The sequence below is a fragment of the Apium graveolens genome, chromosome 1, assembly GCF_009905375.1.
Source record: "Apium graveolens cultivar Ventura chromosome 1, ASM990537v1, whole genome shotgun sequence".
Taxonomy (NCBI): Eukaryota; Viridiplantae; Streptophyta; class Magnoliopsida; order Apiales; family Apiaceae; genus Apium; species Apium graveolens.
Genome location: NC_133647.1, coordinates 56,679,262 through 56,705,690, shown reverse-complemented (window position 1 = coordinate 56,705,690; position 26,429 = coordinate 56,679,262). Strand labels below are relative to the sequence as shown.

Below are 26,429 nucleotides of genomic sequence, written 5' to 3'. Positions count from 1 at the left end.
CCAGCATGGCAAAAGTGAGTGAGAGGAGTGCCACCTTAGAAGGTGAAGGTGAGGGTGTGAGGGTGTGTGTGAGCCAGGGGGAGCCCCTGATGCAAGAACAGAGAGAAATTGAGAGAAAGGCAGGTACAGAAGCTATAAGGGTGGATCCAGCCATTGCTAGTGAGTTAATGAAAGTGGATTATGCAGATAAGGAAAGACAATTTCAGCAACATTACAAAGCTGTCATTGATAACATTTCCTTGGATGCTGACACTTTTACTCACCCTGTTTCAGCCTATCAATTATTGGTTGCACAGGGCAATGTGGAGGCAGAACAGACACTACACATTGTACACACTTCAGAATCTCTTCTCAGAGACAAAGCTGCTGTCAACAGGCTGCCTTCTCAAGCTGGTGAGCCATCTGAAGAATTTGGAGTAAATTCTAATGATGATGACTCTAATTCTTTGAATGAGAGCATGAACTTAGGGGGAGTAGCAGGCACAAGTTCTGTTCCTAATCTTTCTGCATGGGCATGGGCAAAACCATCAACACCAGGAGAATTTGGTGTCACTTTGGTCAGACAAGTCATGATAATTCAGCAGGCCCTTCAGGAGACTCAGGATGCTGGTACCAAGGCAATTCTTCAAGTTCATCTGGAATCTCTGCATCTCTTGCAGTTGCAGCATTACCAGCACAATCTAAGTGTGGATGAGCTCAAGCTGGACATTGCTGACCTGAAATCCTACAATGCTGAGAAATTGGATTCAGTTATACCCTATGGTACTATGCAAGATTTGTTGGGGAGACTGAAGAAAGCATCTGATGCTGACAAGAGGCTGGCCAGACTGGAAGATAGGGTTCAAATCATTGAAGATTCTATGGTCACCATTCTTCAGAATCAACAAACTCAAACAAATCTACTCATACAGCTGGCACAAGCACAAGGCTTGACCCCTACCCTTGATGATAACAAAAAGGGGGAGAATAAAGGGGAAGGGGAAGGAGAGCCATCTACAACAGTTCAGATTTCTCAAGTGCTAGTTCCTGTCATCGCAACTTCTCCAACTATTCAAGTCAAAGGAAAGCTAGATGGAATTGATCTAATCCAGATAGCAGCAGCTGAATTGCAAGTCAAAGAGCAAAGGAAGAAGATTGATGAAAAGATGCAACTAATATTTGGTTCTACAACTTCTCAATCACAATCTGTGAAGCATAGCACAAAAGTGGAATCAATTATTATGGAACTCAAGCCAGTAGGGAGGCATAAGGATGGAGAAACTTCTTCCAAAGATCTGCAACCTATGGTTCTCAAGCCCAACAACAGATCCAATAAGGACTCTACAAAGAATCCTCTAAAAGAGGTGGATTTTCCTCTTCCAAAAGCTGATGAGGACAAGCTTTTAGGTAGAAGTATTGCATATCTCAAAGAGACCATGGATGAGGCTGTAAGGAGAAACATGGCTATTATCTTCAGAGAGGGAAAGAGCATATGTGTGATGCAAGGACATCCCAAAATCTCAATAGCCAAGAGGGAAGAAACCAAAAGGTTGAAGGAAGAAGCCAAACAGCTAAAGGCTGACAAAAGAGCACAAGCAAAGCTTGAAAAACAGCTAAAGTCAAGTCAGCTGAAGAACAGAAAGAAATTGAAGACAAAGGTGAAGATGAAGCTATGGGGGACATGGTTGGTACTGAGATGGAGGAAAGAAGTAAGGAAGAATGGCAGAAAGGGAAAAGAAATAAGGTCAATGCAAAGAGAAAGAAGGTAGATAAGACTGAAGAAACCCAATCAATATCCAAACCACTACCCTCTATTCCTGAACCAATTGTACCTGACCCCTTCATGAACATTCATGGTGAAACAATCATTCCCAAGGAGGAACCAACTGATTGGGACACCATCAAATTGCCCACCTTCCTAACCTCTTCTCCACCATCAAAGAAGCAGAAAAGAAGAATCAAATCAACACCCTCTAAAGCCTCAATCAAATTCACACAGAAGCCTAAGCCTAAACCTCAAACCTCTAAAGATGATTATGTTCACATCTGTGACATAAAAGAATTTTCAGACATTGAACTCTATCTGGATGAGCTGGAGGAAGTAAGGGGAATAGCTGCCTACAGACAGCTACCAGAAAGTCTAGTGTTCAAATACAAAGAAGCTGGGGAAAGAACATGGCCTCTTCACAGAATTCTGAATGAAGGCTACTCTACCTTGATTAGAGTCTACTCAGCCATACAAAAGGATTCTGGCTTTACCAGGACTTCCAAGATTGAGATTCTCAACAAGATTGCCAACATAAGGAAAACTTGGAGGGAGCCCAATGTTTTGCCTAGAACTTTACTCATTCAAGAAAGAGGAATTACAATTCACAAATCACCTCATTGGTTGATGGAGTTCAGAGACAACAAAGGAGTCAGAAGATTTTTCAGAATTGAAGATTAGCTAAAGATTGCCAGTAATGAAACTCTCAAGGATATACAATCTAAGTTAGATATCAATGAAGAAGATGAAGCTGAATTCTACAGACAACTTCAACTTCAAATAGAGGAGAATGACAGGAGGCTAGGAAAGAAAACCAGGGATCAAAGGAAAAGAAAGTAATTTGCTCAGGCTAAAGGAGCACCCTTGGAAACAATGTAATTCTTCAATTCCATCTCAGCATATACATTTTTGTAGCACTTTTGAATTTCTGCTTTATTACAGTTTATATATTTGTTAAGTGTTTTGTTATCATCAAGCTAAACCCAAATTTATGCCTACAGTTCTAGTAGACATAAATAGGGGGAGATTGTTAGGAATATGTGTATTAGTTTGATGATAAGTTAAGCAAAATACTTAAGTAGAAATCTAGTGTTTGTAGCCTCAACGGATAAGACCATCTTGGCTATCCGTTGAAGGAGTAGCTTTACTTAGCAATAAGTTTAGTATTGTAGCACATTTCACTCTCTGGTTTCAAGCTGTAATTCTTAGACGTTGTTAGGAAATGATCAGTCATGTTGACTACTAATGGATGTACAAATAGGAGGGCTAAATGTAAATATTTCATGCCTTGTAATTTTGTATAAGTGAAGAAGTGTCAACGGATATTGAAGACCTTCAACGGATAAGAAACAAAGCTTCAACGGATGTCTCTAATGCTTCAACGGATAATATCCATCAACGGATAAGTGCTTCAACGGATAAAGACTTCAACTGATAATGCATCAACGGATAAAGCTTCAACGGATAAAGCCTCAATGGATAAGGCATCAATGGATGAAAGCTTCAACGGATGCTTAGTTCATTAGCAGTTGATAGTGACAATTCACAAGCTGACAGAGGCACATGGGTTGACAGAGACACACTGGAATGTGGAAGCCTCTAGGAGGAATCAAGAAAATGCAGCATTTCCATTCTGATGCAAACAAGGAAGTATTCAAGGATTTACAGATTATCCTAGATTGCATTGGATAGAGAAATGAAGAAGAAACATGTGAAGAATCTTTTCAATTGTATTTTACAGTTTGTCTTTACTTGTAAACTTGGTGATATATGAACCAAGTAGCAGCTAGTAATTAGATATGAATTTTCCTGAGCTATTTAGAAATATCAAAAGAGAAAATCATCTAGTTTGTACTAGGAAGCAGCTGTGATTTAATTCTTTGAATCACAGATTTTCTGAAATAACATATATCTGGTGGAACAACAAATCCACCAGAAAAGTTTTTAAGTTCTTTGTGTTCATTACATTTGTGTTTGAATATATATCTGTCTGCATCAACTTCAAGCAATTCACACACATTTGATCACTCAAACACTTAGCCTTAGAAACTGCTCAAAACTTAAAAAAGTTTTGAGATTTACATTCAACCCCCCTTCTGTAAATCTTATTGTTAGTCCACTGGGAATAACAGTGCTCACTGGTTTGCATTCCTCCATTCCGAACTTCTTTAAAATCTGCTCCGCATATTTTTTCTAAGACATAAAAATCCCGTCTTTGTTTTGCTTCACCTCGACTCCAAGAAAGTATGACATTTGACCAATATCTGTCATCTCAAATTCGTTAGTCATAACTTTCTTAAAATCATCAAACATACCAGGGTTGTTTCCTGTAAAGATCATGTCATCCACGTACAAGCACACAATCATAATATCTCCCCCTGAATTTGTCTTCGTATAGAGGGCATGCTCGTATGGACTCTTTACAAAACCATTTTTCTGGAAGTATTCATCAACCCTTGTGTTCCATGCTCTCGGGATTTGCTTTAACCCGTATAGTGCTTTCTTCAGTTTGTAGACTTTATTTTCCTGGCCTTTTTGAACATATCCGGGAGGTTGCTCGATGTAAACTTCTTCTTCGAGATAACCATTTAGAAATGCCGACTTCACATCCATCTGATAAATCTTCCACTGATTCTGAGCGGCAATTGCTGTAAGAAGTCTGATTGTGTCAACTCGTGCAACTGGAGCAAACACTTCATCATAGTCAATTCCGTATCTTTGCTTGTAGCCTTTAGCCACCAACCTTGCCTTGTATTTCTCCACTTCTCGATCTTGATTCGTCTTGGTCTTGTAGACCCATTTGACACCAATTGCTTTCTGTCCTTCTGAAAGATCTGTGAGATCCCATGTATCATTTTTCTTGATTACGCCAATTTCTTCATCCATGTCTTTGTTCCATTTGCTTTCTTCAGAAGCTTCCTCAAATGTAACTGGGTCACATTCAGCCATTAAGCAAAACAAGGAATAATCAAAGGATGTTTGTACCGGACTTGTAGCTTCGTAGATATTATCCAGACTCCGCATCTTTCGTGGTGCTCCCCCTGAGCTGCTGCTTCATCCCGTGGATGGTGTCGATCTAGGAGTTTGTTGATTTGGACTTGGTGGAGGAGTTTGATCATCATCTCCGTCATCTTTAATGTTCTGGTTATCACCGTTATCGTCATCGCCATTGAAAAATAAACCAGCAACTTTTCTTTCATCCTCGCTCCATCTCCAGTAATCTGATTCATCGAACTCAACATCTCGAGAAATGATTAATTTCTTCGTCAGGGGATTGTAAAGTCTGTACGCCTTGCTCCTTTTGTCATATCCAGTAAATATGCACTTCTCGCCTTTATAATCCAACTTCTTTCTTTTCTGATCAGGAACATGGGCATATCAATACACCCAAAAATTTTGAGATGTCCCACTGATGGTTTGCTACCACTCCATGTTTCATTTGGAGTTTTGTTTCTAACACTTTTTGTTAGACAGCGATTCAACAAATAAACTGCACATAAAACGGCTTCGGCCCAAAAGGTTCTCGGCAAGTGTTTTGCTTTCACCATGCTCCTTGCCATGTCAAGAATAGTGCGATTCTTTCTTTCTGCAACGCCATTTTGTTGAGGAGTATAGGTCGTTGTCAACTGATGATTGATTCCATGTGCTCTATAAAAGCTTTTAAACAGATTAGAAGTATACTTGCCTCCTCTGTCTGATCTGAGTACCTTCAAATAATGACAACTTTGCTTTTCTGCCAGTGCTTTGAACTCCTTGAATTTATCAAGAGTCTCTGACTTTTCTTTGATGATATACACCCAACTTTTCCTGCTAAAATCATCAATAAAAGTTAGGTAATACATATTACCTCCAAGTGATGAGATATCAAATGGACCAGCAATATCTGTGTGAACAATCTCCAATGGCCTCCTGGCTCTCCAAGATTTTCCAACGGGAAAACTTTGTCAATGTTGCTTCCCCTTTACACATGCTTCACACAAATTTTCTGGTTCGTTGATTTCTGGCAAACCATCCACCATTTTTGTCTTTGACAATAATTTCAGACCAGAAAATCCAAGATGACCATATCTCAAATGCCACAACCACGAGTCATTTCTAATGACCGACTTTAAGCACTTCTTCATATTTGTTTGCATATCAAGCGTAAACAAACAATTCTTTGACATCTCCACATTTGCAATCAATTCCCGAGCTTGATTTCTGATAATGAGGGAATTGTCCTGCATCTATATATTATATCATTTCTCCACAAGCTGGCCAAGACTGATAATATTATTTTTCAATGCAGGAATATAATAAACATCATTTATATATTTCTTTTCACCTTTCTTTGACATGATCGTGACGGTACCTTTTCCTTTCACCGGAATCTTTGACAAGTCACCAAAAGTAACCTCTCCGCTGATGGTGTCGTCTATCTCCGTGAATAATTCCTTGTGACCAGTCATGTGATTACTGGCCCCTGAGTCAAGATACCAAACATTCTTCTTGTTTTCCTCATCTCCTTTATAAGTGAGGAACATAGCAGTGCCAACGTCTTTATCTTCTTTTGTTGCAGCAAAGTGACTCCTTTCTTCCACTTTTGGTGCTCTACACTCATAACTGAAGTGACCAAATTTATTACAATTATAACATTGAAATTGAGACTTGTCACCTCGTTGTTGAAATCCGCCTCTTCCACGGCCTCTGAAATTTTGACCACGACTAGATGGCCGATACCCTTCAGAATTATGGCCTCTATTGAAGGATTGCCTTCCTCGTCCTCGTTCACCACGGTAGCCACCTCTAAAGCCACCTCTTCCACGTGCAGAACTGCTACTTCCAAAACTGTCACCAATAGACACCTTACTTTGCAACGCCTTTTCCAAATGGCTTGCATCATCATACTGGTTCATCCGCTGCTCATGAGCTTGAAGTGAACCTACGAGCTCATCAATAGAAATTATGGACAAGTCCTTTGATTCCTCGATAGAAGTAACAACGTAATCAAATTTCCTCGTCAACGAACGGAGTAATTTTTCCATCACCCGAATATCATCGAGACTTTCACCATTTCTTTTCATCTCGTTTGTCACGGCTTTCAAGCGCGTAACAAATTCACCAATATTTTCTGAATTCTTCATCTTTAAATTTTCAAATTCCCCGCGTAACACCTGGAGCCGCACCTTTTTGACTTTTTCGACTCCTTGGAATGATTTTTGCAGAATCTCCCATGCTTCTTTCGCCGTTTTTGCATTTGAAATTTTTTCAAAGGTTGATTCGTCAACTCCTTGAATAATTGTATATAACGCCTTTTTATCTTTTTTCCGGGTCTCTTTCAAAATCATCTTCTCCGCATTTGAAAGGGCCGCTTCAGTGGTAGCATCTACGGGCTCGTCATAACCACTTTCAACAATATCCCAATTATCGTATGAACCGAGTAACACCTTCATTTGGATACTCCAGTTCTCGTAATTTGTTGCCATCAATTTCGGGATTTGTGGTTGCACCATCGTCGCCATTTTTCACGAACGGAACCTTAGCTCTGATGCCACTTGTTGGAAACGTGAATGGGCTTTACACAACTTCTTTGACTCAAGAACACAGGCTGTATGTTTATATTATTTTGATAATAAAACTCACACTCAACGCACTTTGTATATAGAGCATACAACAGATTTTCTTTCACAGGCTTCAGCCTTTTTATCTCTCTGGAGCTACAGCTCTTTTCTTTTTACTCTTACAATTCACTTAATACATAATATTACACAGAGGGTGCCTTATTTATAGTCTTAAGACTTAGAGTTTACATCATGCCTTACATCATGCCTTAATTAATACTACAGCCTACAAACTAGACTATCCGATCAGCAACAATTGTATCTTCTAGTATGACCAGATTACCATGCAGGCTCCTAAAGATTGTCAAACTACAGACCACCATTTTTCATGGGATAATTAATTAACAACCAGGTTCCAGCTTTGCATTTCTACTAATAATTCTTCTAGATAGCCACATTCTTTGACTTTTATTGTTCTTTTGAAATTTTACAGCTGCAGTGATTCTTTCTCGTTGATTTCTCCAACTGGTTCATGCATGCACCTTCAACTCCATAGTTGTATTACTATTAATGTGATTCTTATTTTCTTTCATTCATATTACTCCAAGAAGTTAATTATATTAATAATGAATCTAAAAGAGTTTGAAATTCTAACAAGGACTTAGGACTTGCATAAATTTGTATCCTATATAATAAAAAAGATATTACAAAAAAAGTCCACCATTGTCTCTGTTGCAGGTCAAAGAGCCGAAAGTGCATATTCTTGGAAGTATAACAAACATGTATGTCTCCGGTGAAAATTGGCAAGAATGTTCTGGAGTTGGCGAATAAAAGGTTGATAGTGGTGACGTGTCGGCATATTTCCCCACTTACCAAGTGTTAAAGAGAGCTTTGGCGTGATATCCTAACGGAAATCAGTATTCTGCGAGACTGCAACTTTTATCGGACTACTGCCCTTCTGAGTTCTGACTATTGCTGAGTGGAGATGAAAAGAAAATGCCTAGTTTCATTGGAAAACCAGGGTAAATGAGAATCTAACATTCACAAAGCAGTTGACTGTCTTGTCTCGTTCTTCATATTATGGTCCTATAGCTTATTTATATTCCATTCTAGGGTCATTGGGTAACTAGTCTGCTAACTAGTCTGCTGTGGTAACTAATTAATTATATACAATTGGTCCCCGTACAACACCTAGTCTCAGGCCTGCTACCGTCAAATGAAACGTGTTTACATAACTAAAAGAGATGTTTACTATTGCAATGCACACAAATTTATCTTCTTTTAATAAATCTTATTCTACAATAAGGGAGAATGAAAAAAAGAGTTACGTCTTTCATTACTATTAAGTACTTAGTTTCAATATATGTTTTACTGATAGGGAGTAAATAAATCGTGATTACGTAATTAATATTGCATTAATTACACATGACTTGGGCCACGAAGCCCAATAAGAAGATGTATGACATTCAAACCAAAAAGGTTAACACATTGATCAGGCCTGATGGACCAGATCAGGCCTGATGGAACAAAGAATGCCCAAAACCCTGAATATCAATTAATTTCGTAATTAATTAATAAGGGAGAAAAACAACTATTAAGATGAGTCCTAGTGAGGATATAAATCCTTGTAGATTGGCCTCCAAGGAACCTCATGGGATAAGGAATCAGCTTCCTACTTCTTAGGACTCCAAAGTCCATTCTAATTCAGAGACTTGTCCACCAAGTCTCCTAACCCAAGTCCAATTTAAGGACTCCCAACATCTATATAAGGGGTCTCACCCCACAAATCAGAACTACGTTTTTTGGCTTGATTCTCTAATTCACAGAGATACGTAGGCATCTCGTAAAGGCATAATTAAGTCACGAAACACGAGAGCAGCCATTAAAGGCCTTGAGCTCCCGAACCTTAGCAATAAGCACAACAATTAATATACTCTAGTTTTTGATCCATAACAATATAATATTCTTAAAAAAACGGATGTTTCCATTATGTGTATAGTAAAAAATTTACCATCACTTAACTCGTGTTATAAAGTGGAAACACCGTTTTAGGTGGTGTTAAGCAAATACAAATAATAATTTTTTAAATTACATTTCTGAAATTTAAATTGAAAATTGTGAATCTTAATATATTAAATTTATTAAATATGGTCACCGCTTAGTTTAGGGTATAGAGTCTTTATGCCATAGGCCTTAAATATTAACTCTAAATCGATTTAATTATTACTTTTTTAAAAAAAATCTAAAATTCAAATGAAAAATATTAAACCCTAAAATATTAAAAATTGTTGAAATAGAATTAACGCTTATATCTAAAATTAATAATTATTAACTTAATACTTTAAAAACCAATGTAAAACCCCAAAAAAATATAAAATATTAATAAAAACTACTTAAGACACTATTTTATAAAATCTTGAAAGTTGCCATATACTAAATACCTCAAATAAAATTATATTCAAAGTGACATATTAAAAGAACGATTTTCGCGAATTTGTATTTTGTTTCTCGTGAATTTGACTCGATCTAATTGTAGCTGAGAATGTTACTTGATATGGACTCACGGAGTCGTATCACATTTCATACAAAAAAAAATATTGTTAAATTAGTGTAAGAGTGTTGTGTTAGTGATGATTATTGATATGGATGAAAAATACATTTTAAAAACACATTAAATGTCAAATAATTACACTTAAAATTTATATTCAAATCCAATACAAACCCGGTCGGTCAAGGCCTGTCATGAATTAAGAACGATCTGGGTCGTTAAATCCCACAAACATAAGTTGTTCGTAGACGAGGCCCAATACGGTTGGAAGACTCGAGACATGACGTCCAAGGACACTAACTCCTACAAGGAAGGATTTAGAGTCCGCTGCCTTACAAGATTCCTATTTACCATCTAAGTTGAAGACTTGTCCACCGAGTCTCCTAACACAATTCTAACCGTAGACCCACCTTTATATAAATGGCTTTATCCCTCAATCAAGAACTATATTTTTGGCTTGGTTCTCTACAACATAGAGATACTAGGCATCTTGCGAGGACAACCAGTTCACGAACACGAGAACTCATTAAAACTCGAAACTCACAAATTTTAACATTAAATACTAACAAACTCTAGTTTTCATTTCACAATATTTGGCATCGTCCGTGTGAAGATAACAACAACAACAACCATGGTAAACACATGAAGCAGAATTAACATTGAAACTGGCGATTCAATCCCTACAAGGACAATCTCGTCCTCCGTTGAGATCCCAGTGCACTTGACCTAAGCCATACAAAGAGGAGGAGTTCCAGCACCGGCTGCTGACGCCCAACCTCAAGGAACGAATACCCTGATCCAAGATCCACCTCTAGGGATGAATTCCTCAACTCTCCAAGAAACGAACCCCCCCTTAAACAGCTGCACACGCCATTAAACTCTCAGCCCGTGGGGAATGAGTTCTCAATGGTCGTGACTCTAGGAACTACCAACCCACCTTACATGATGTCTTTATACCTTGAGGTTGAAGGAAGTGGTGTAAAGCATTATGTAACGCAATATGTAATTGAGGAATTATAACTCAACATGAAATAGAAATAGATAAATAATATTAACTTTGAAGCACATGAACCATGAAGATGAAGATTGGATAAATACAAAGAATCAAAACATGGAATTAATGCTCCAAGTCTGTAACTAGGACATTGAAAGAAGTTCATTAATATGTTTAAGCCTCTGTGAAGAATAAAATGTCAAAGGACTTATTGTGATAAAGAAATGTATTGATTTGAAGTATTGAAGATCAAGGGTTTCAATGATTAAAGTAATGAATGACCAAAAGGTTGTATTAGTTCAGAATTATAAATAAGATTGAGTAAATCCAATTCAGTGCGAGTCTTTTATGAACCAGACCAGCGCTTTAAACGTCAGCACATCAGAAAAGGATTAAATTAATCATTCAGAAGAAATGAGGCTGTTATAAAAAAGAGAGGATTAACAAGGGAAAGATTAGAGCTTTACTCAAGAAACCTAGAAAATATTCCAAGTGTGGAAGCACTCCCACTCTAGGCGCTAGTGGGGTTCCCATGGTCACCTCTAGGAACAACTGAGCTGAAATTTTCTAAGGCACAATAGCCTTTCCCTTTTGGCTCAAGTGAAAAAATAATTCTAAGTCAAGAATTTTGTTTTCCCTTTGGAGTTAAAATCTCCAAGGCATATTCTCCTTTCTTGGCGCAAGTGGAAACAAATTCTAAGACAAACACTTTATAATACTCTGGGCGCAACTAAGCAATTTTCCAAGGCAATGAGTTTCACTCTAGGCGCAAATTGATTTGTACTCTAAGTGTTTTGCACACTCTAGGAGCAACTGAGTACTTTGGTTTTGTTCATTATTACAGAAGCAATTCAATTAACACTAGGCTGAGAATTAGCTATGTGTACTTGCATTTGTTAGCTTTAAGCCATCGCTACCATGAATCGGGGAAGTTAATTTCCTTTCTCCTTACTGTTGTATTCTATTACGTATCTATTTTAGCTTAATTATGCATATTGTTATAGTTGGTGATTGTTGTTCCTTTGGGACAAGGAACATGCTAAGTTGGGGGGTGTGTTTATGTATGTGTGAGTTATCTAGAAGTGTATTAGTAGTAAAAAGTATATTATAAACAAACAAATTGAAAACATAAAAAATAGCATTGTACCATGTAGTTGAATTGCATCACATATTACATCATGATCTCATATTAGTAGTAGTCCAAATTAGTGACCGATGATGATACTATGTGTAGCTTGTTTTTGACTGATTTTTGCTATGATCGCATTTTAATGATATTACATGCATAGTGTTACAAGTGCAAAAACTTATTTCTTGACACAACTTTATTATGCTCTAGAACTGAGATTTAGATATCCTTGTTTCTTGAGGAATAACTACTTGTTAATAGTTAGAATTTTGACTATTCCCTTTTGAACTTGGTACGTAAATGCTTTAGTTTGGGGAAAACTATGGGGGTATACATGTCTTTAAAAAAAGATGTATGATATTAGTAATAAATTACACGCAAGAAAGAAAGAAAAAAGAAAAAAAGAAGTAAAAAGTGGTATACTTTGTAATATCTGGGACATAATGTGTAATTATTTTTGCTAATAAATGTATATTATGTATTTATCTTAATTGTTCCGTGAACTATTTGTTTAGTGACATATGTGGTTGGATATTTAAAAATGATATAGTTTGGGTATTTTAATTTTTATATGTTCAAAATAAATTATAGATAATTGTCATATCTTTCTATTAATTTTTATGTTGCTTTATGATTGTATAAAGTATTTATAGATTTAATACATTATTTTTCCGAGTAATTAAAAACTATTTTGTATAACGGGAACCAACCGGCTTCAACCGTTCTTATGTTTTTATAACCTGAAACTCTTTCGAGAACTTCTTCCTATCCTAATTCCAATATTCCGAACATTTTCCATGTTTTGACTTTTTCAATCCGGCGTACGGTTTTCCCCGTACGGGTCCCGGCGCAATATTTTCGATACAAAATTGGTTTCGGTAAATCGATAAAACCCGTATTTTCGAGAAACGGGATCTTTTTATTAAACTATTATAATTATCATCTCGTAGTACGTGTAACCAAAGCGCTGAGACCAAGACCGCAGTACAAAATGTATAGATTTGGATAATTATCCTAAAACTGGTACCGTTTTGGATCTGTTTTCTCAAATAAACGTATTAATTTATATCCGGTATGATCCAATGGGGTACCAATATTCCGTAAATATAAATAGCCTTTACCGTATTTTATTTCGTACAAAAAAATCATTTGCAAGAAGTTAATTATATAATTTTCCAGAGAAAACAATATATTCATATATGTTTTTGAGAATTAAACCCTAATTTCAAGGCGTTACCGAAGTCCGATTGGAACGCTCAAGTAACCAAAACGAAGGATTTGAAGAGTACTTTCAGATTGCAGAGCTTGTTTAACTGCAGAATCAAAGGTTTATTTTCTATATTTTTATTTATTTTTGAATTAATTTGATTTAAAATATAAATTTTGTTCGAGGGATTGTTTGTATGATTTGATGATTGCATGTTGTAGAGCTTTTCTTCCTGATGATTTTGATATATTATATGACTGATTTGGAGTTCAATAACATGCTCAAATCTGTGTTTTAATTTCGAATTTCAAAATTAGGATTTATAACCCGTATGAATGTTTTTAATTGAAATTTGGGGGTTTCTTCCCCAGGGGTTATTAGATGTTTTTGTTGATTGCATCGTGATCCTGGTTGAATTTGCAAACGATTCATGTATAGTACATCAACAGACGATTCTTGATTTGCTCAAATTGAAGCAAACAAAACTCGCCGGAGACGATGAGTTTCTTGATCATTTTTCGGCTGATTCTGGAAAGGGTTGTGTGTTTTGATTGCTCGTACATGTTCCTTGTAACCATACTTTAATTCTGGAGAGTTTGGTGGCCTGAGGTGGCCGGACTCGTGTTCTCCGGCCAATCTCCGGCGAGTCGACGACGGGGTTTGCAAAAATTGCACAGGCCACTGTACTTTCGAAAATGATACAGTTTAGTTCCCAAGGTTTCCAGAATTTTCATATTTAGGATTCCTGTTTTAAAAATATTTAAAAATCATATTTGTTATTTATTTTGATTATAAAATTTTGTTTTTAATTATTAAAAATCCTAAAAATTATTATTTTAATTCTAAAAATTATTTTTAATTCAAAAATAAATCTGAATTAATTAGTTAATTAATTTTAGTTAATAATTAATTAGTTAATTGGTCAGTTAATTCAAAAATTAATTGATTAATTGATTTAATTAATTGTTAATTAATTTTAATTAATTATTTAATTAGATTTAATTATTTATTTGATTTAAATTTTTTAAAAAATAGTTTCGAGTTTTAAAATATTATTTTAAAATATTTTCAAGGCTCGGTAATTACTATAAAATGATTTTAAAGTCAGATTCGGGCAATCGAACCCTGTTTATTGTTTTAAAATGATTCAACGACCCGTTTTAATCCCGAAAAATATTCAAAAATTCATATTAAATCTCTGAAAAATCATTTTAACATCAAATCCTCTTTGAAAAAGTATTTTTATTGAATATTGTATGTGTTATGTGCCATATGTGAACTTATTGATGTGTTATATGTGTATACGTGTATCGTTTGACTGTTTTAATCGTAAATTTCCATCCGTAAATCGGATTTGGGTGAAACGAAGGGTAGATAGAAGCTTATACAGTATAGAGTCAAGTGAGATTCGTATTGATAGATACTTATGGTGTTTGAACAGAAGAAGCCAGGCGTAGGAAAGGGAAGCAAGTAGTCAAGGAATAAGAGATAGTGATCGAAAGCCAGTGAAGTGTTAGCGAGATAAGACAAGGCATGTGTTGTGCATATCTTGTGTACTTGATGATTTCATAAACAAAACATCTAAGTAGATTTTACTTAGTGAAATAATGTAGCACTCGACGGATAAGAATTATAGTCTCGACGGATAACTCATTATAGTCCCGACGGATGTTAACTTATTATCCATCGAGTGAGTAGCTTATGTAATAATGAGTCTGTAGCACAGTTCTGTATACATCTTTGTATAGATTCTGTAGTAGCCTATAAGTCATGTTAACTTTAACTAGATATGCAGAATAGGTTGATTAATTATATATAAATGATGTCTTATAATTCTGCATAAGTGAAATGAAGTCAAGTGCCAAAATAGCTACCGACGGATGATTAACAAAGCCATCGATGGATGATCAAATGACTATCAACGGATGTTTAATATAGCAGTCGACGGATGATCAATGAAGCCATCAACGGATGATTCAGAAAGTCGATGGATGATCATATATCCAACGGATATTCATAAAGTCCAATGGATGATCATATAAAGAATTCAAACAGCAGTAGAACAGTGAAAACTGAGCACAGCCGTCGAGATGTATACAAATCTATTGTGGAAGCCCATTAACTGGGTAATTAGGAATGAAAAGTAGCAAAGCTTAAGACTGATAGTTTTTATATTTATTTAGTCTTTTTGACTTTGTAATCTTGGTAATATATAAACCAAGAACGTAGCAAATAAAAGAAGATAGCTGAGATACAAAATAGAGAAATCTTTGTAAGCAGAATTCTTAGCATTTCCCTGTATTCTCAGTAGTTCGATTTATAAGCAGCTGTGAGCATTCTTGCACACAGAGTCCTCTCGATATATAATATATATATCTCTGGTGGAATTGTTTAAATCCACCAGAAAGTTTTTAAAGACTATTGTTTTTAATTACTTATATTTTGATTCAATTAAGTTTCTATTCCGCATTGTGCTAATCAAAACACTTATATCTATATTCGAGTTGAACATTTTTTTTTCAAGAAAAAGGTTCAAGAATTCCATTCAACCCCCCTTCTGTAATTCTTGCTATATTGTTAAGGGACTAACAATTGGTATCAGAGCAAGCTCTTAATCTACAAAGAGTTTAAAGATCAAAACAATTCAGCAAGATGAACAAGAAAGACGTTGGAGTCAAGATTCCTTTTCTAGATAAAGATAATTACCATAATTGGAAGGTAAAGATGCATCTTCATATGCTTTCTCAAGATGAGGCCTATGTGGACTGCATAGAAAGAGGTCATCATGTTCCAATGAGAGCTATAACAGGAAATGAGCCACCAGTTCCCAAGCCAAGGCACGAATGGTCTGATCCTGACATTGAACAAGTCAGGAAGGATAAAAAGGCCATGAACATTCTGTTCAATGGAGTTGATGCAGACATGTTTGACAACATTATTAACTGCAAAACTGCCAAGGAAGTCTGGGATACTATACAGATAATCTGTGATGGCACCGAGAAAGTTAGAGAAAATAAAATGCAGCTCTTGATTCAGCAATATGAGCATTTTCACAATGAGGAAACTGAGTCACTCACTGACATTTTTAGTAGATTCCAAAAACTATTGAATGCTCTTAAGTTGCATGGAAGAGTCTATCAGACTAAAGACTCTAATCTGAAATTCCTTAGATCTCTTCCAAAGGAATGGAAACCAATGACAGTCTCATTAAGAAACTCACAAGATTATAAAGAGTTTACTTTGGAGAGACTGTATGGCATCCTGAAGACCTATGAGCTTGAGATAGAGCAGGATGAAAGGATGGAGAGAGGAAAGAAGAAAGGAGGATCCATTGCACTAGTTGCTGATTTGGAAAAGGAGAAGGAAGTGAAGATGGAAGCTGTTGAGTCAAATTCTAAGGTCTGTGAAAGCAAGGGTAAGGGGCTTGCAGTAGAAAGTGAAGATTCATTGAGTCAAGATGATATGGAGGACATTGATGAGCACCTAGCATTTCTTTCCAGGAGATTTGCCAAGCTCAATTTTAAAAAGAACTTTGGAGCAGCCAAGCCAAATAGAAACATGGTGGATTAGTCAAAATTCAAATGTTTCAAATGTGGCTTGGCAGGGCATTTTGCAAATGAGTGTAGAAAGTCAGATTCCAGTAAGAAAAGGTTTGAGTCTGTGGATTATAAGCAAAAATACTTTGATCTACTCAAACAAAAGGAAAGGGCTTTTATTACACAAGAGAATGACTGGGCAGCATATGGTTTGGGTGAAGATGAAGATGTCAGCTATGTCAATCTAGCCCTAATGGCCAAGTCTGATAAAACAGAGACAAGTTTCTCAAGCAATCAGGTAATTACTACAAACCTTGCACATTTATCTAAAGCTGAGTGTAATGATGCCATAAATGACATGTCTACAGAATTATATCATTTGTGTGTTACACTTAAGTCGCTCACTAAAGAAAATGCTAAAATCAAAGAAAAAAACTTATTTTTAAGTGAGAGGAATAATGTGCTTGAGTCTCAGTTTGTTGATTTTGAGAAACTAAGGATTGAGTGTAAGATTGCCAAGGAGGAATTAACTGAGTCCTTGAAAAAGGAAGAGATTTTAAAGAAGCAGCTCGAGCATGAACAAGAGGTGATTAAAGCATGGAAAACATTCAGGGATGTCCATACTCAAATCACCAAAGTTCAAGGAATTGAGTCTTTTTGTGATGAAGCCTGGAAAAAGAGCAAAGAGAAACTAGAACCTAATTTGGTAGATGGTTTGCTGACAGATGTAGACTCGACGGATGATGAGGACTATCCGTCGGATAACAAAAAGTGTTATCCGTCGAAAGATGAAAATCCTCATCTGTCGGCTGTGAGCAAGCCCATTAGCAAAGCCAAACTAATCAAGCTAAATGAGAAGTATGGGTCTGTTTCCAAGAACTTTGTTTCAGGAGAGTCAAGTCAAGTTAAGAAAGGAAAAAGGGCTAATGTTGGTCACATGACTGTCAAACAGTTAAGTGACAGACTTGAGAAAATTGAGATAAAAACAGAGACTAAAAGGAAAAACAACAGGAATGGTAAAGTAAGGATTAACAAATACAATAACTACACACCTGATAAATATGCTCTTAGAAAAATCTGTGCCAAGTGTGGTAGTGTAAACCATTTGTTTGTTAATTGCAAATCTGCCATGCCTACTCCCATGTCTGTTCAGTCTCAATTTCCTAACATGAATGCAATGCCTCCCATGCCTGTTAATGATATGCCTACACAGAACATGAATGTACACTTTGCTAATATGCCATTTGCACCTAATCCATATTATGCTGCATACAGTATGCCTCAAATGCCATTTAGCATGCCTTACTTGAATAACATGTTTACACCAAGCATGCCATTTCCTGTTAGCCATAATATGCATGATAATTCTGTTGCATTAAACAGTTTCAAAGGCCCAACCCAAATGACTAAGGAAGAATCTGAAATTCTTAAGTCAAATGAGTTAAGACCTAAGAAACAGAAGAAGAAAGCTAACAAGGCAGGACCCAATGAAACTTGGGTACCAAAATCAATTTGATTTGATTTTGATGTGTGCAGGGAAACAGAAGGAATCTTTGGTACTTGGACAGTGGTTGTTCAAGACACATGACTGGTGATTCTACCTTGCTCACAGAGTTTAAGGAGAGAGCTGGCCCAAGTATTACTTTTGGAGATGACAACTAGGGTTATACTGTGGGATATGGCTTGATTTCAAAAGACAATGTCATCATTGAGGAGGTTGCCTTAGTGGATGGTCTCAAACACAATCTGTTGAGTATCAGCCAGCTTTGTGACAAAGGAAATTCAGTATCCTTCAACAAAGAAGCCTGTGTTGTGACTAATAATTAAAGCAACAAAGTGGTTCTCACTGGTGTGAGAGGAGGAAATGTGTACCTAGCTGATTTTAACTCAACTAAAGCAGAATCTGTAACTTGTCTTCTCAGTAAAGCAAGTCAGGATGAAAGTTGGCTATGGCACAAGAAGCTATCTCATTTAAACTTGAAGACCATGAATGAGCTGGTAAAGAAAGAACTGGTAAGAGGTATTCCTCTAGTGGAGTTTTCAAAGGATGGACTGTGTGATGCCTGCCAAAAAGGGAAGCAGATCAAAGCATCATTCAGGAAGAAACTTGATTCGGCAATTGAAGAGCCTTTACAACTGCTTCACATGGATTTGTTTGGACCAGTCAATGTATTGTCCATCTCTAGGAAAAGATTTTGCCTAGTAATTGTAGATGATTTCTCAAAGTTCTCTTGGACATATTTTCTAAAGTCTAAAGATGAGGCTAGTGAAATCATCATCAATCACATAAGGCAAGTCACAATCATCCTGATTTCAAAGTTAGAAGAATCAGGAGTGACAATGGAATAGAGTTTAAGAATTCTGTCATGAGAGCATTTTGTGAAGAAAATGGGATACTGCATGAGTTTTCAGCAGCAAGGACTCCACAACAGAATGGAGTAGTGGAAAGGAAGAACATATCACTTTTTGAAGTTGCAAGGACAATGCTTGAAGAATCTAAACTACCAACATATTTCTGGGCCGAAGCTGTAAATACTGCATGCTACACTCAGAACATTTCTCTGATTAATCAAGCAAGATGCATGACTCCCTATCAATTGTTTAAGAACAAGAAGCCAACTCTAAACTTTCTTCATGTCTTTGGCTGCAAATGCTATATCCTGAGAAATCAAACTGATCAAAATAGGAAGTTTGATGCTAAAGCAGATGAAGGAATTTTTGTTGGATATGTTGTTGGTAAAGCATATGAGTCTATAATCTAAGAACCAACATTGTTATGGAATCTATACATGTTGTGTTTGATGATAAAAAGATTGAAGGACTGGAAGATGGAGATTACCATGAGAGCCTCAAATTCGACAATGTGGAGATGGTTAGTGATGACAGTGATGATGAGAGTGATCAAGAAACAGTGTCTAAGGATAATGCAGACAAATCTACCACCAATGAAGCATAAAACTCAACATCCGTCGAGTTGCATAATGCTTCATCCGTCGGAAGGAAATCTGTGTTATCCGTCGGAAGACAACCTGCCTCATCCGTCGGTACTCAAAATTCACCATCCGTCAGGTTATCAAAAGGAGCAGGAGGTCAAGACAGATCACCTACAGAAAATTCTCCTTTCTCAAATTAAAGATCCACAAACTCAGGGGGGGTTTCTAGCAATCAAAACTCAATCACACATCAAGACAATCATGAGGTCTCTTCATCTAGAGCTAATCTACCTCAGCAAAGAAAATGGAAAAAAGATCACCCCTTTGAGCTTATCATTGGTGATGTTTCTTCTAGAGTTCAAACAAGAAGAGCAACTCAGGAAGAATGTCTATACAGCAGCTTTCTATCAAAGGAAGAACCAAAGAAGGTAGAAGAAGCTTTGTTGGATCCTGATTGGATCTTAGCTATGCAGGAGGAGCTAAACCAATTTGAAAGGAATAATATATGGAAGCTGGTACCCAAGCCTAAAGGAAAGAATCAAATAGACACCAAGTGGGTATTCAGAAACAAGATGGATGAAAATGGCATAGTAATCAGGAATAAAGCTACATTGGTTGCTAAGGGTTATTGTCAGCAAGAAGGAATAGATTTTGATAAAACTTTTGCTCCTATTGCAAGACTTGAAGCCATCAGAATCTTCTTAGCCTATGCAGCCCATGCCAATTTCAAGGTCTATCAAATGGATGTCAAAAGTGCCTTTCTAAATGGAGATTTGGAGGAAGAAGTGTATGTTAGTCAACCTCCTGGTTTTGAAGATCCAAATTTTCCAGAATATGTCTATTATCTTCTGAAAGCACTTTATGGACTGAAGCAAGCACCTAGAGCCTGGTATGACACTTTATGAAAGTTCCTTTTGGAAAATCATTTCACAAGAGGTACTGTAGATAAAACTTTATTTTTCAGAAATGTTAATGGCTCTAGTATACTTATTCAAATTTATGTAGATGATATTATTTTTGGCTCTACAGATGAGAAACTTTGCAAAAAGTTTGCCAAATTGATGCAAAGTAAGTATAAAATGAGTATGATGGGAGAACTAACTTACTTTCTTGGTTTGCAAGTTAAGCAAGTTAGTGATGGAATATTCATTAGTCAAACTAAATATATTTTTGATCTTTTAAAGAAGTTTGATCTAATGGATTGCACATCTGTAAAAACTCTCATGGCCACTGCAACTAAGCTTGAACTAAACACGACTGAAAAGTCTGTGGATATTTCAAGTTATAGAGGCATGGTTGGCTCACTTCTGTACTTAACAGCTAGTAGGCTAGATATAATATTTGCTACATGTTTATGTGCTAGATTTCAGGCTGATCCTAGAGAATCTCACTTGATAGCTATTAAAAGAATTTTCAGATATCTGAAGGGAACACCAAAATTTGGCATTTGGTACCCTAGAGATTCTGGCTTTGATCTAACTGGTTATTCAGATGCAGATTATGCAGGTTGTAGAATTGATAGAAAGAGCACAATAGGAACCTGTCAATTTCTAGGAAACAAGCTTGTGTCCTGGTTCAGTAAAAAGCAAAATTCAGTTTCTACTTCTACAGCTGAAGCTGAATATATTGCTGCTAGCAGTTGCTGTGCACAGATTTTATGGATGAAAAATCAATTGCTAGACTATGGTTTGCAAGTTGAAAGGATTCCTATTTTCTGTGATAACACAAGTGCAATTGCCATCACTGAAAATCCAGTGCAACATTCAAGGACAAAGCACATAGACATCAAGTACCATTTCATAAGGGAACATGTAATGAATGGTACTGTGGAATTACATTTTGTTCCAAGAGAGAAGCATCTTGCAGATATCTTTACCAAGCCAATGGATGAATCCACCTTTTCAAGGTTGGTAAGTGAGTTAGGTATGCTTAATTACTCTTAAATTTATCTGAGTTATGTTGCAAGTTGTAATGCAGCCAGAAATTCAATTGATCTTTAAATCTTGGATGAAATTTTGGCTAAGTCAAAATTTGCATCTCAACGGATGACCCTTATCCATCGAGTTTAGTCATCCGTCGATATACTACTTGCTAATAAAAGTCAATTATTTTTCTGGAATACTTTATGTCTCGACGGATATCAGTTTATCCTCATCTGTCGAATTGTCTAAATCTCAGCCGTTAATTCCCTGAACATTATCCATCGAGTATACTTACAGTTTGTAAGCATTACATGACGGATAATGGGTGGAATTTTTACAGTTTAATTTTAAACGGCTATTTTAGGCGATTTCTATTGGTTAATTTACTTTACTTTATTATTTTTATCAGTTATTTTTGAGATAGTATAAAAGCTTATTTTATTGCAATTGTTCTCTTTTATCATTCTCAAATTCAACTGCTCTAATTCCATTCTCTCTCAAGTAATTACCTTCCTTCTCTTCAAGCTTTCATTCTCTAACAATGGCACCTGTAGTAAAGATTATGTCTCAAACTGGGTTCATTTATGAGAAGAACAATTTTACTGCATTGGTCAATAAGGGTATTCAGCAATCAGAGGACTACCACAAGATGATGGACTTCGTGAAGAATTGCAAGCTCAATTACGCCATGCTGGAATCACCCACAATCTTCTGTGAAGTGGTTGAAGAGATGTGGACCACTGCTATATACAACTCTACTGACAAGACCATCACTGTAACTATCAAAGGTAAAGAATTTTGTACCAATAGTGATGTGATAAAAGCATGTTTCAAAATACCTGATAACAATGTGACTTCACCACACACTGACACTGATATTATCAATATGCTTAATTCCATTCATATGCACTTTCCACTTCTAAAATGAGTGATATTAGGAGAATGGGTCTTAGGAAGGAATGGAGTTTCATGTGTGATGTAGTTACTAAGGTCTTCTCTGGAAAAATCAGTAATTTTGATTCAGTGAATATTTCCATGCTTAACATGCTATACATGCTAGTTACAGATAAATTTTACAACTTCAGTGACCTTATCATGTTTGAGTTAGGATACAAATTAGGAGAGCTAAATAAAAGAGGGAAGAATGTTTATTATGCCAGATTTTTTATGTTATTGGCTAACCACCTCTGTGAAGAAATAGTTCTTGAGAACCCTAACAACAAACTTGATTGTTGGGTTCAAGAGAGGAGGATAATTGCAGATCTGAACAGGGCCAACCATCACAGGGATGTGCCAATGTTCTACTTTCCTGTAATGCAGGCACCTCAGGTAAGTGGAGGTAAGTTCATCCATCCCTACAACTATTCCAACCTCCATTATTTCTTTGACTTCAGGAATAGCTATGGCAACTGTGCCAATGACCAAATAGTTGCCTACCAAAGCCTCCAAACCCTCTACAATTTCCAAATCTAAATCAAAGAAAACCCCCTCTGGTATCTCTCAAAAGATACCAGTTGTAAAATCCACAAAACCAAAAGAGGGGAGTGTGAAGGAGGGAAAGTCAGGTGAGGGAAGGGGTGAACATCAAAGAAACCCCAAGAATAAGGATGGAGAGTTGAGTGAATCCCAGCCTAGCCACACTGCAGTTTCCCAACAAATTGCAGTGCTTAAAAAGGATAAAAGCTCACTTCTAGCTACATCCTCCCAAAAGGATGCAGTTATTTAACAAAGCTCTCAGCCAAGAGCACTGGCCAAAAGGGTTAGGGACACAATCTCACCCCAAACTTACACAAGAAATAAGAAATCTATGACCTTTGGGGATGCATAGGGCACACACACAGTGCAAACTGGTGCTAAAGACACAGTCCCTGCACTCTCTCAAATTCAGTTTGATGTAGCTCCAATAAATGTGGAGTCACAGACAAAATCTCTAATAATAGAAGCATCTGAAACACCATACTCACCAACAAACTCTCTGGAAGTGGATTTGATAAACACTTTAATTCCTGATTCCCCTTCTTTAACTCTGTTGGGGAAGCCAAAATCTAGTGCAAGTGAGCATCATCTTTTAGATGATTTGTTGGCTCACTTGCCAATTCTTTCAGATTCTATTGTGACATATGTGCCCCAAATATCTTCAATCAACACAGAGTCAACAATAGTTTCTCTTCCCACCTCATTCATTTCTACTCTCTCGATGGATATTGCTCATCCGTCGAGTAGTGATTGTATCCCGACGGATAAGCTTAACAGCAGTTATCCGTCGGATAGCATTACCACTCACTCGACGGATATCACTTATCTGTCGAGTATCTCTGCACAACTTCAAACCTCAATTATTTCAAGTGCAGAAGATTTAGTGGTTGTACAGTCACTCTTAGGACTGAGAGAGGAGAGTGTATTGAGTGAGAGGCTGGGTTGCTCCCAGGAAAAAGGAGAGGAAAAGAGTGAAAATCAGCAATCCATTTTTTCAGGATTGGCAAAAGTGAGTGAGAGGAGTCCCACCTTAGTAGGTGAAGGTGAGGGTGTGAGGGTGGGGAGCCAGGGTGAGACCCTGATGCAACAAAAGAGAGATTATGAGAGAAAAGCAGGTACATAAGCTATAAGGGTGGATCCAGCCATTGCTAGTGAGTCAATGATTGTGGATGATGCTGAAAAGGAAAGACAATTTCAGCAACATTACAAAGCTGTAATTGATAACATTTCCTTGGATGCTGACACTTTTACTCACCCTGTGCCAGCCTATCAACTGTTGGCTGCTCAGGGTAATGTGGAGGCAGAACAGACTTTAAACTTAGTACACACTTCATAATCTCTTCAAAGAGATAAAGCTGCTGTCAATAGGATGCCTTCTCAAGCTGGTGAGCCATCTGAAGAATTTGAAGTAAATTCTAATGATGATGACTCTGGTTCTTTGGATGGAAGCATGAACTTAGGGGGAGATGAAAGCCCAAGTTATGTTCCAAATTTACCAGAATGGGCATGGACAAAGGAATCTACACCAGGACAATTTGGTGTATCTTTGGTTAAGCAGGTTATGCCTATTCAAAAGGCCCTTCAGGAAACTTCAAATGCTGGTACCAAGGCTATTCTTCAAGCTCACCTAGACTCTCTACATCTCATGAAGATCCATCAATTAAGACAGAATCTGAGTGTGGATGAACTCAAAAAGGATATAGCTGACTTGAAGACCTACAATTCTGATAAGCTGGATTCAATCATGCCATATGGTACTATGCAGGATCTATTACTGAGACTGAAGAGAGAATTAGATTCTGAAAAGAAGCTGGCCAAGCTGGAAGATAGAGTTCAAATTATTGAGAATTCAGTGGCTACCCTTCTTCAAAATCAACAGTCTCAGACAAATCTTCTCATGCAACTGGCTAAAGCACAAGGCCTAACTCCTCAACTTGATGATAACAAAAAGGGGGAGAGAGAACCAAGTGAGGGGGAGAAACTTCAAGTTCAAATCAGCAAAGTAATTGTACCTTCAATTACTGTCTCCAAGCCACCAGTTGCAGATGGTATAGATCTAATTAAAGCAGCAGCAGCAAATTTGAAAGTTGCTGAGAAAGGAAAGTTGAGTTTGATCAACTGGGATAAGATTGATGAGGAGATACATAAAAAGTTTGAACTTGTTAAGGAGCCAGTTAAGTCAGCCATCCATCACTCTCAACTCAAGCAAATCAGTGTGAATGAGATGAGCATGAATTATCTGGAAAGAGGACAATCTTCATGCATCAAGTCTACAAAGGCTGAAATAATTCTTAAACCAAGGGCAAACTATCCAAAATCATCTTTAAAGAACCCCTTGAACACTGTGTATGAGACACCCAAGCCTGATGAGAAGAAGCTTCTGTCAAGATCAATTGTCTTCTATAAAGATCCAGCTGATTCAGCTTCAAAAAGGAGAATTGCTAAGATATTCAGAAATGGAAAGGAAATTTGTGTGGTAGATGGACATCCACAATTTGCTCAATCAAAGAGAGAAGAAAAAGCCAGATTAAAGAAGGAAAAGAAGCAAGCTGCTCTAGATGCAAAGAAGACTAAACAAAAGAAAGAGCAGATTGCTATCTTGGCCAAACTACAGGCTGTGAATTCATCTCAACAAATTCCCTCTCAACCATCTGAAGCTGCTGAATCAAAGAAGAAAATTGAAGAACAGAAGAAATCTCCAAGAAAGAAAGAATTGTCTAGAAGAACAAAAAGGAAACTGGATAATGTTGACAAAGGATTGGAAGATCAATTTCCTAAGGTACCCACACCAGTTACAACTCAAGCATCAAAGCCCTCTGTGGTATTTGAAGATATAAGGGTGGTGGATCCCTACAGGAATATTCATGGTGAACCTATTGTGCCTAAGGATGAGCCAATAGAGTGGGATAAAATACCAATTCCTGACTTCAGTTTACCAATCCTTAGCAAGCCAAAAAGGACAAAGTCAAGGGCACTCAAGAAAGTGAAGCTGTCACCTCTCAAATCCAAATCAGTGGTTAAAGTTCAACCCAAAGTTAACAGGGGAGACTACTTGTACTTGTGTGACATCAAGGAATTTTCTGATCTAAACCTCTATATGGATGAACTAGATGAAGTGAGGGGAATTGATGCATACAGAAACCTACCTGAAAGGTTAGTGTTCAAGTATAAAGGAGGAAAGGAGATTGTGTGGCCACTTCACAGGATTCTTCAAGAAAGCCAAGTTGTACTAATTAAAGTTTATTCATCCTTCAAGAAGAAATTTGGGTTCAATGTAACTACAAGAAGACTAGTATTGAAGAAGATTGAAGAACTAAGGAGTATTAGAGCTAAAGATGCACTCCCAATGACTCTAATCATCCCATACACAGGGAGAAGAGTGCATCTAAGGCCCTACTGG

General features: G+C 36.9%; 1 protein-coding gene across 1 annotated transcript; it reads right to left on the bottom strand.

Annotated features, from left to right (window-relative positions):
* Nucleotides 1-4,798: 4,798 nt before the first annotated feature.
* Nucleotides 4,799-7,245, bottom strand: LOC141671793 (uncharacterized). The gene is made up of 3 exons (XM_074478185.1): nt 6,096-7,245; nt 5,203-5,627; nt 4,799-5,101 (listed from the first exon to the last, which is right to left on the bottom strand). Exons 1-3 carry the CDS (start codon nt 7,243-7,245, stop codon nt 4,799-4,801), a joined length of 1,878 nt encoding a protein of 625 aa, XP_074334286.1.
* Nucleotides 7,246-26,429: the final 19,184 nt, after the last annotated feature.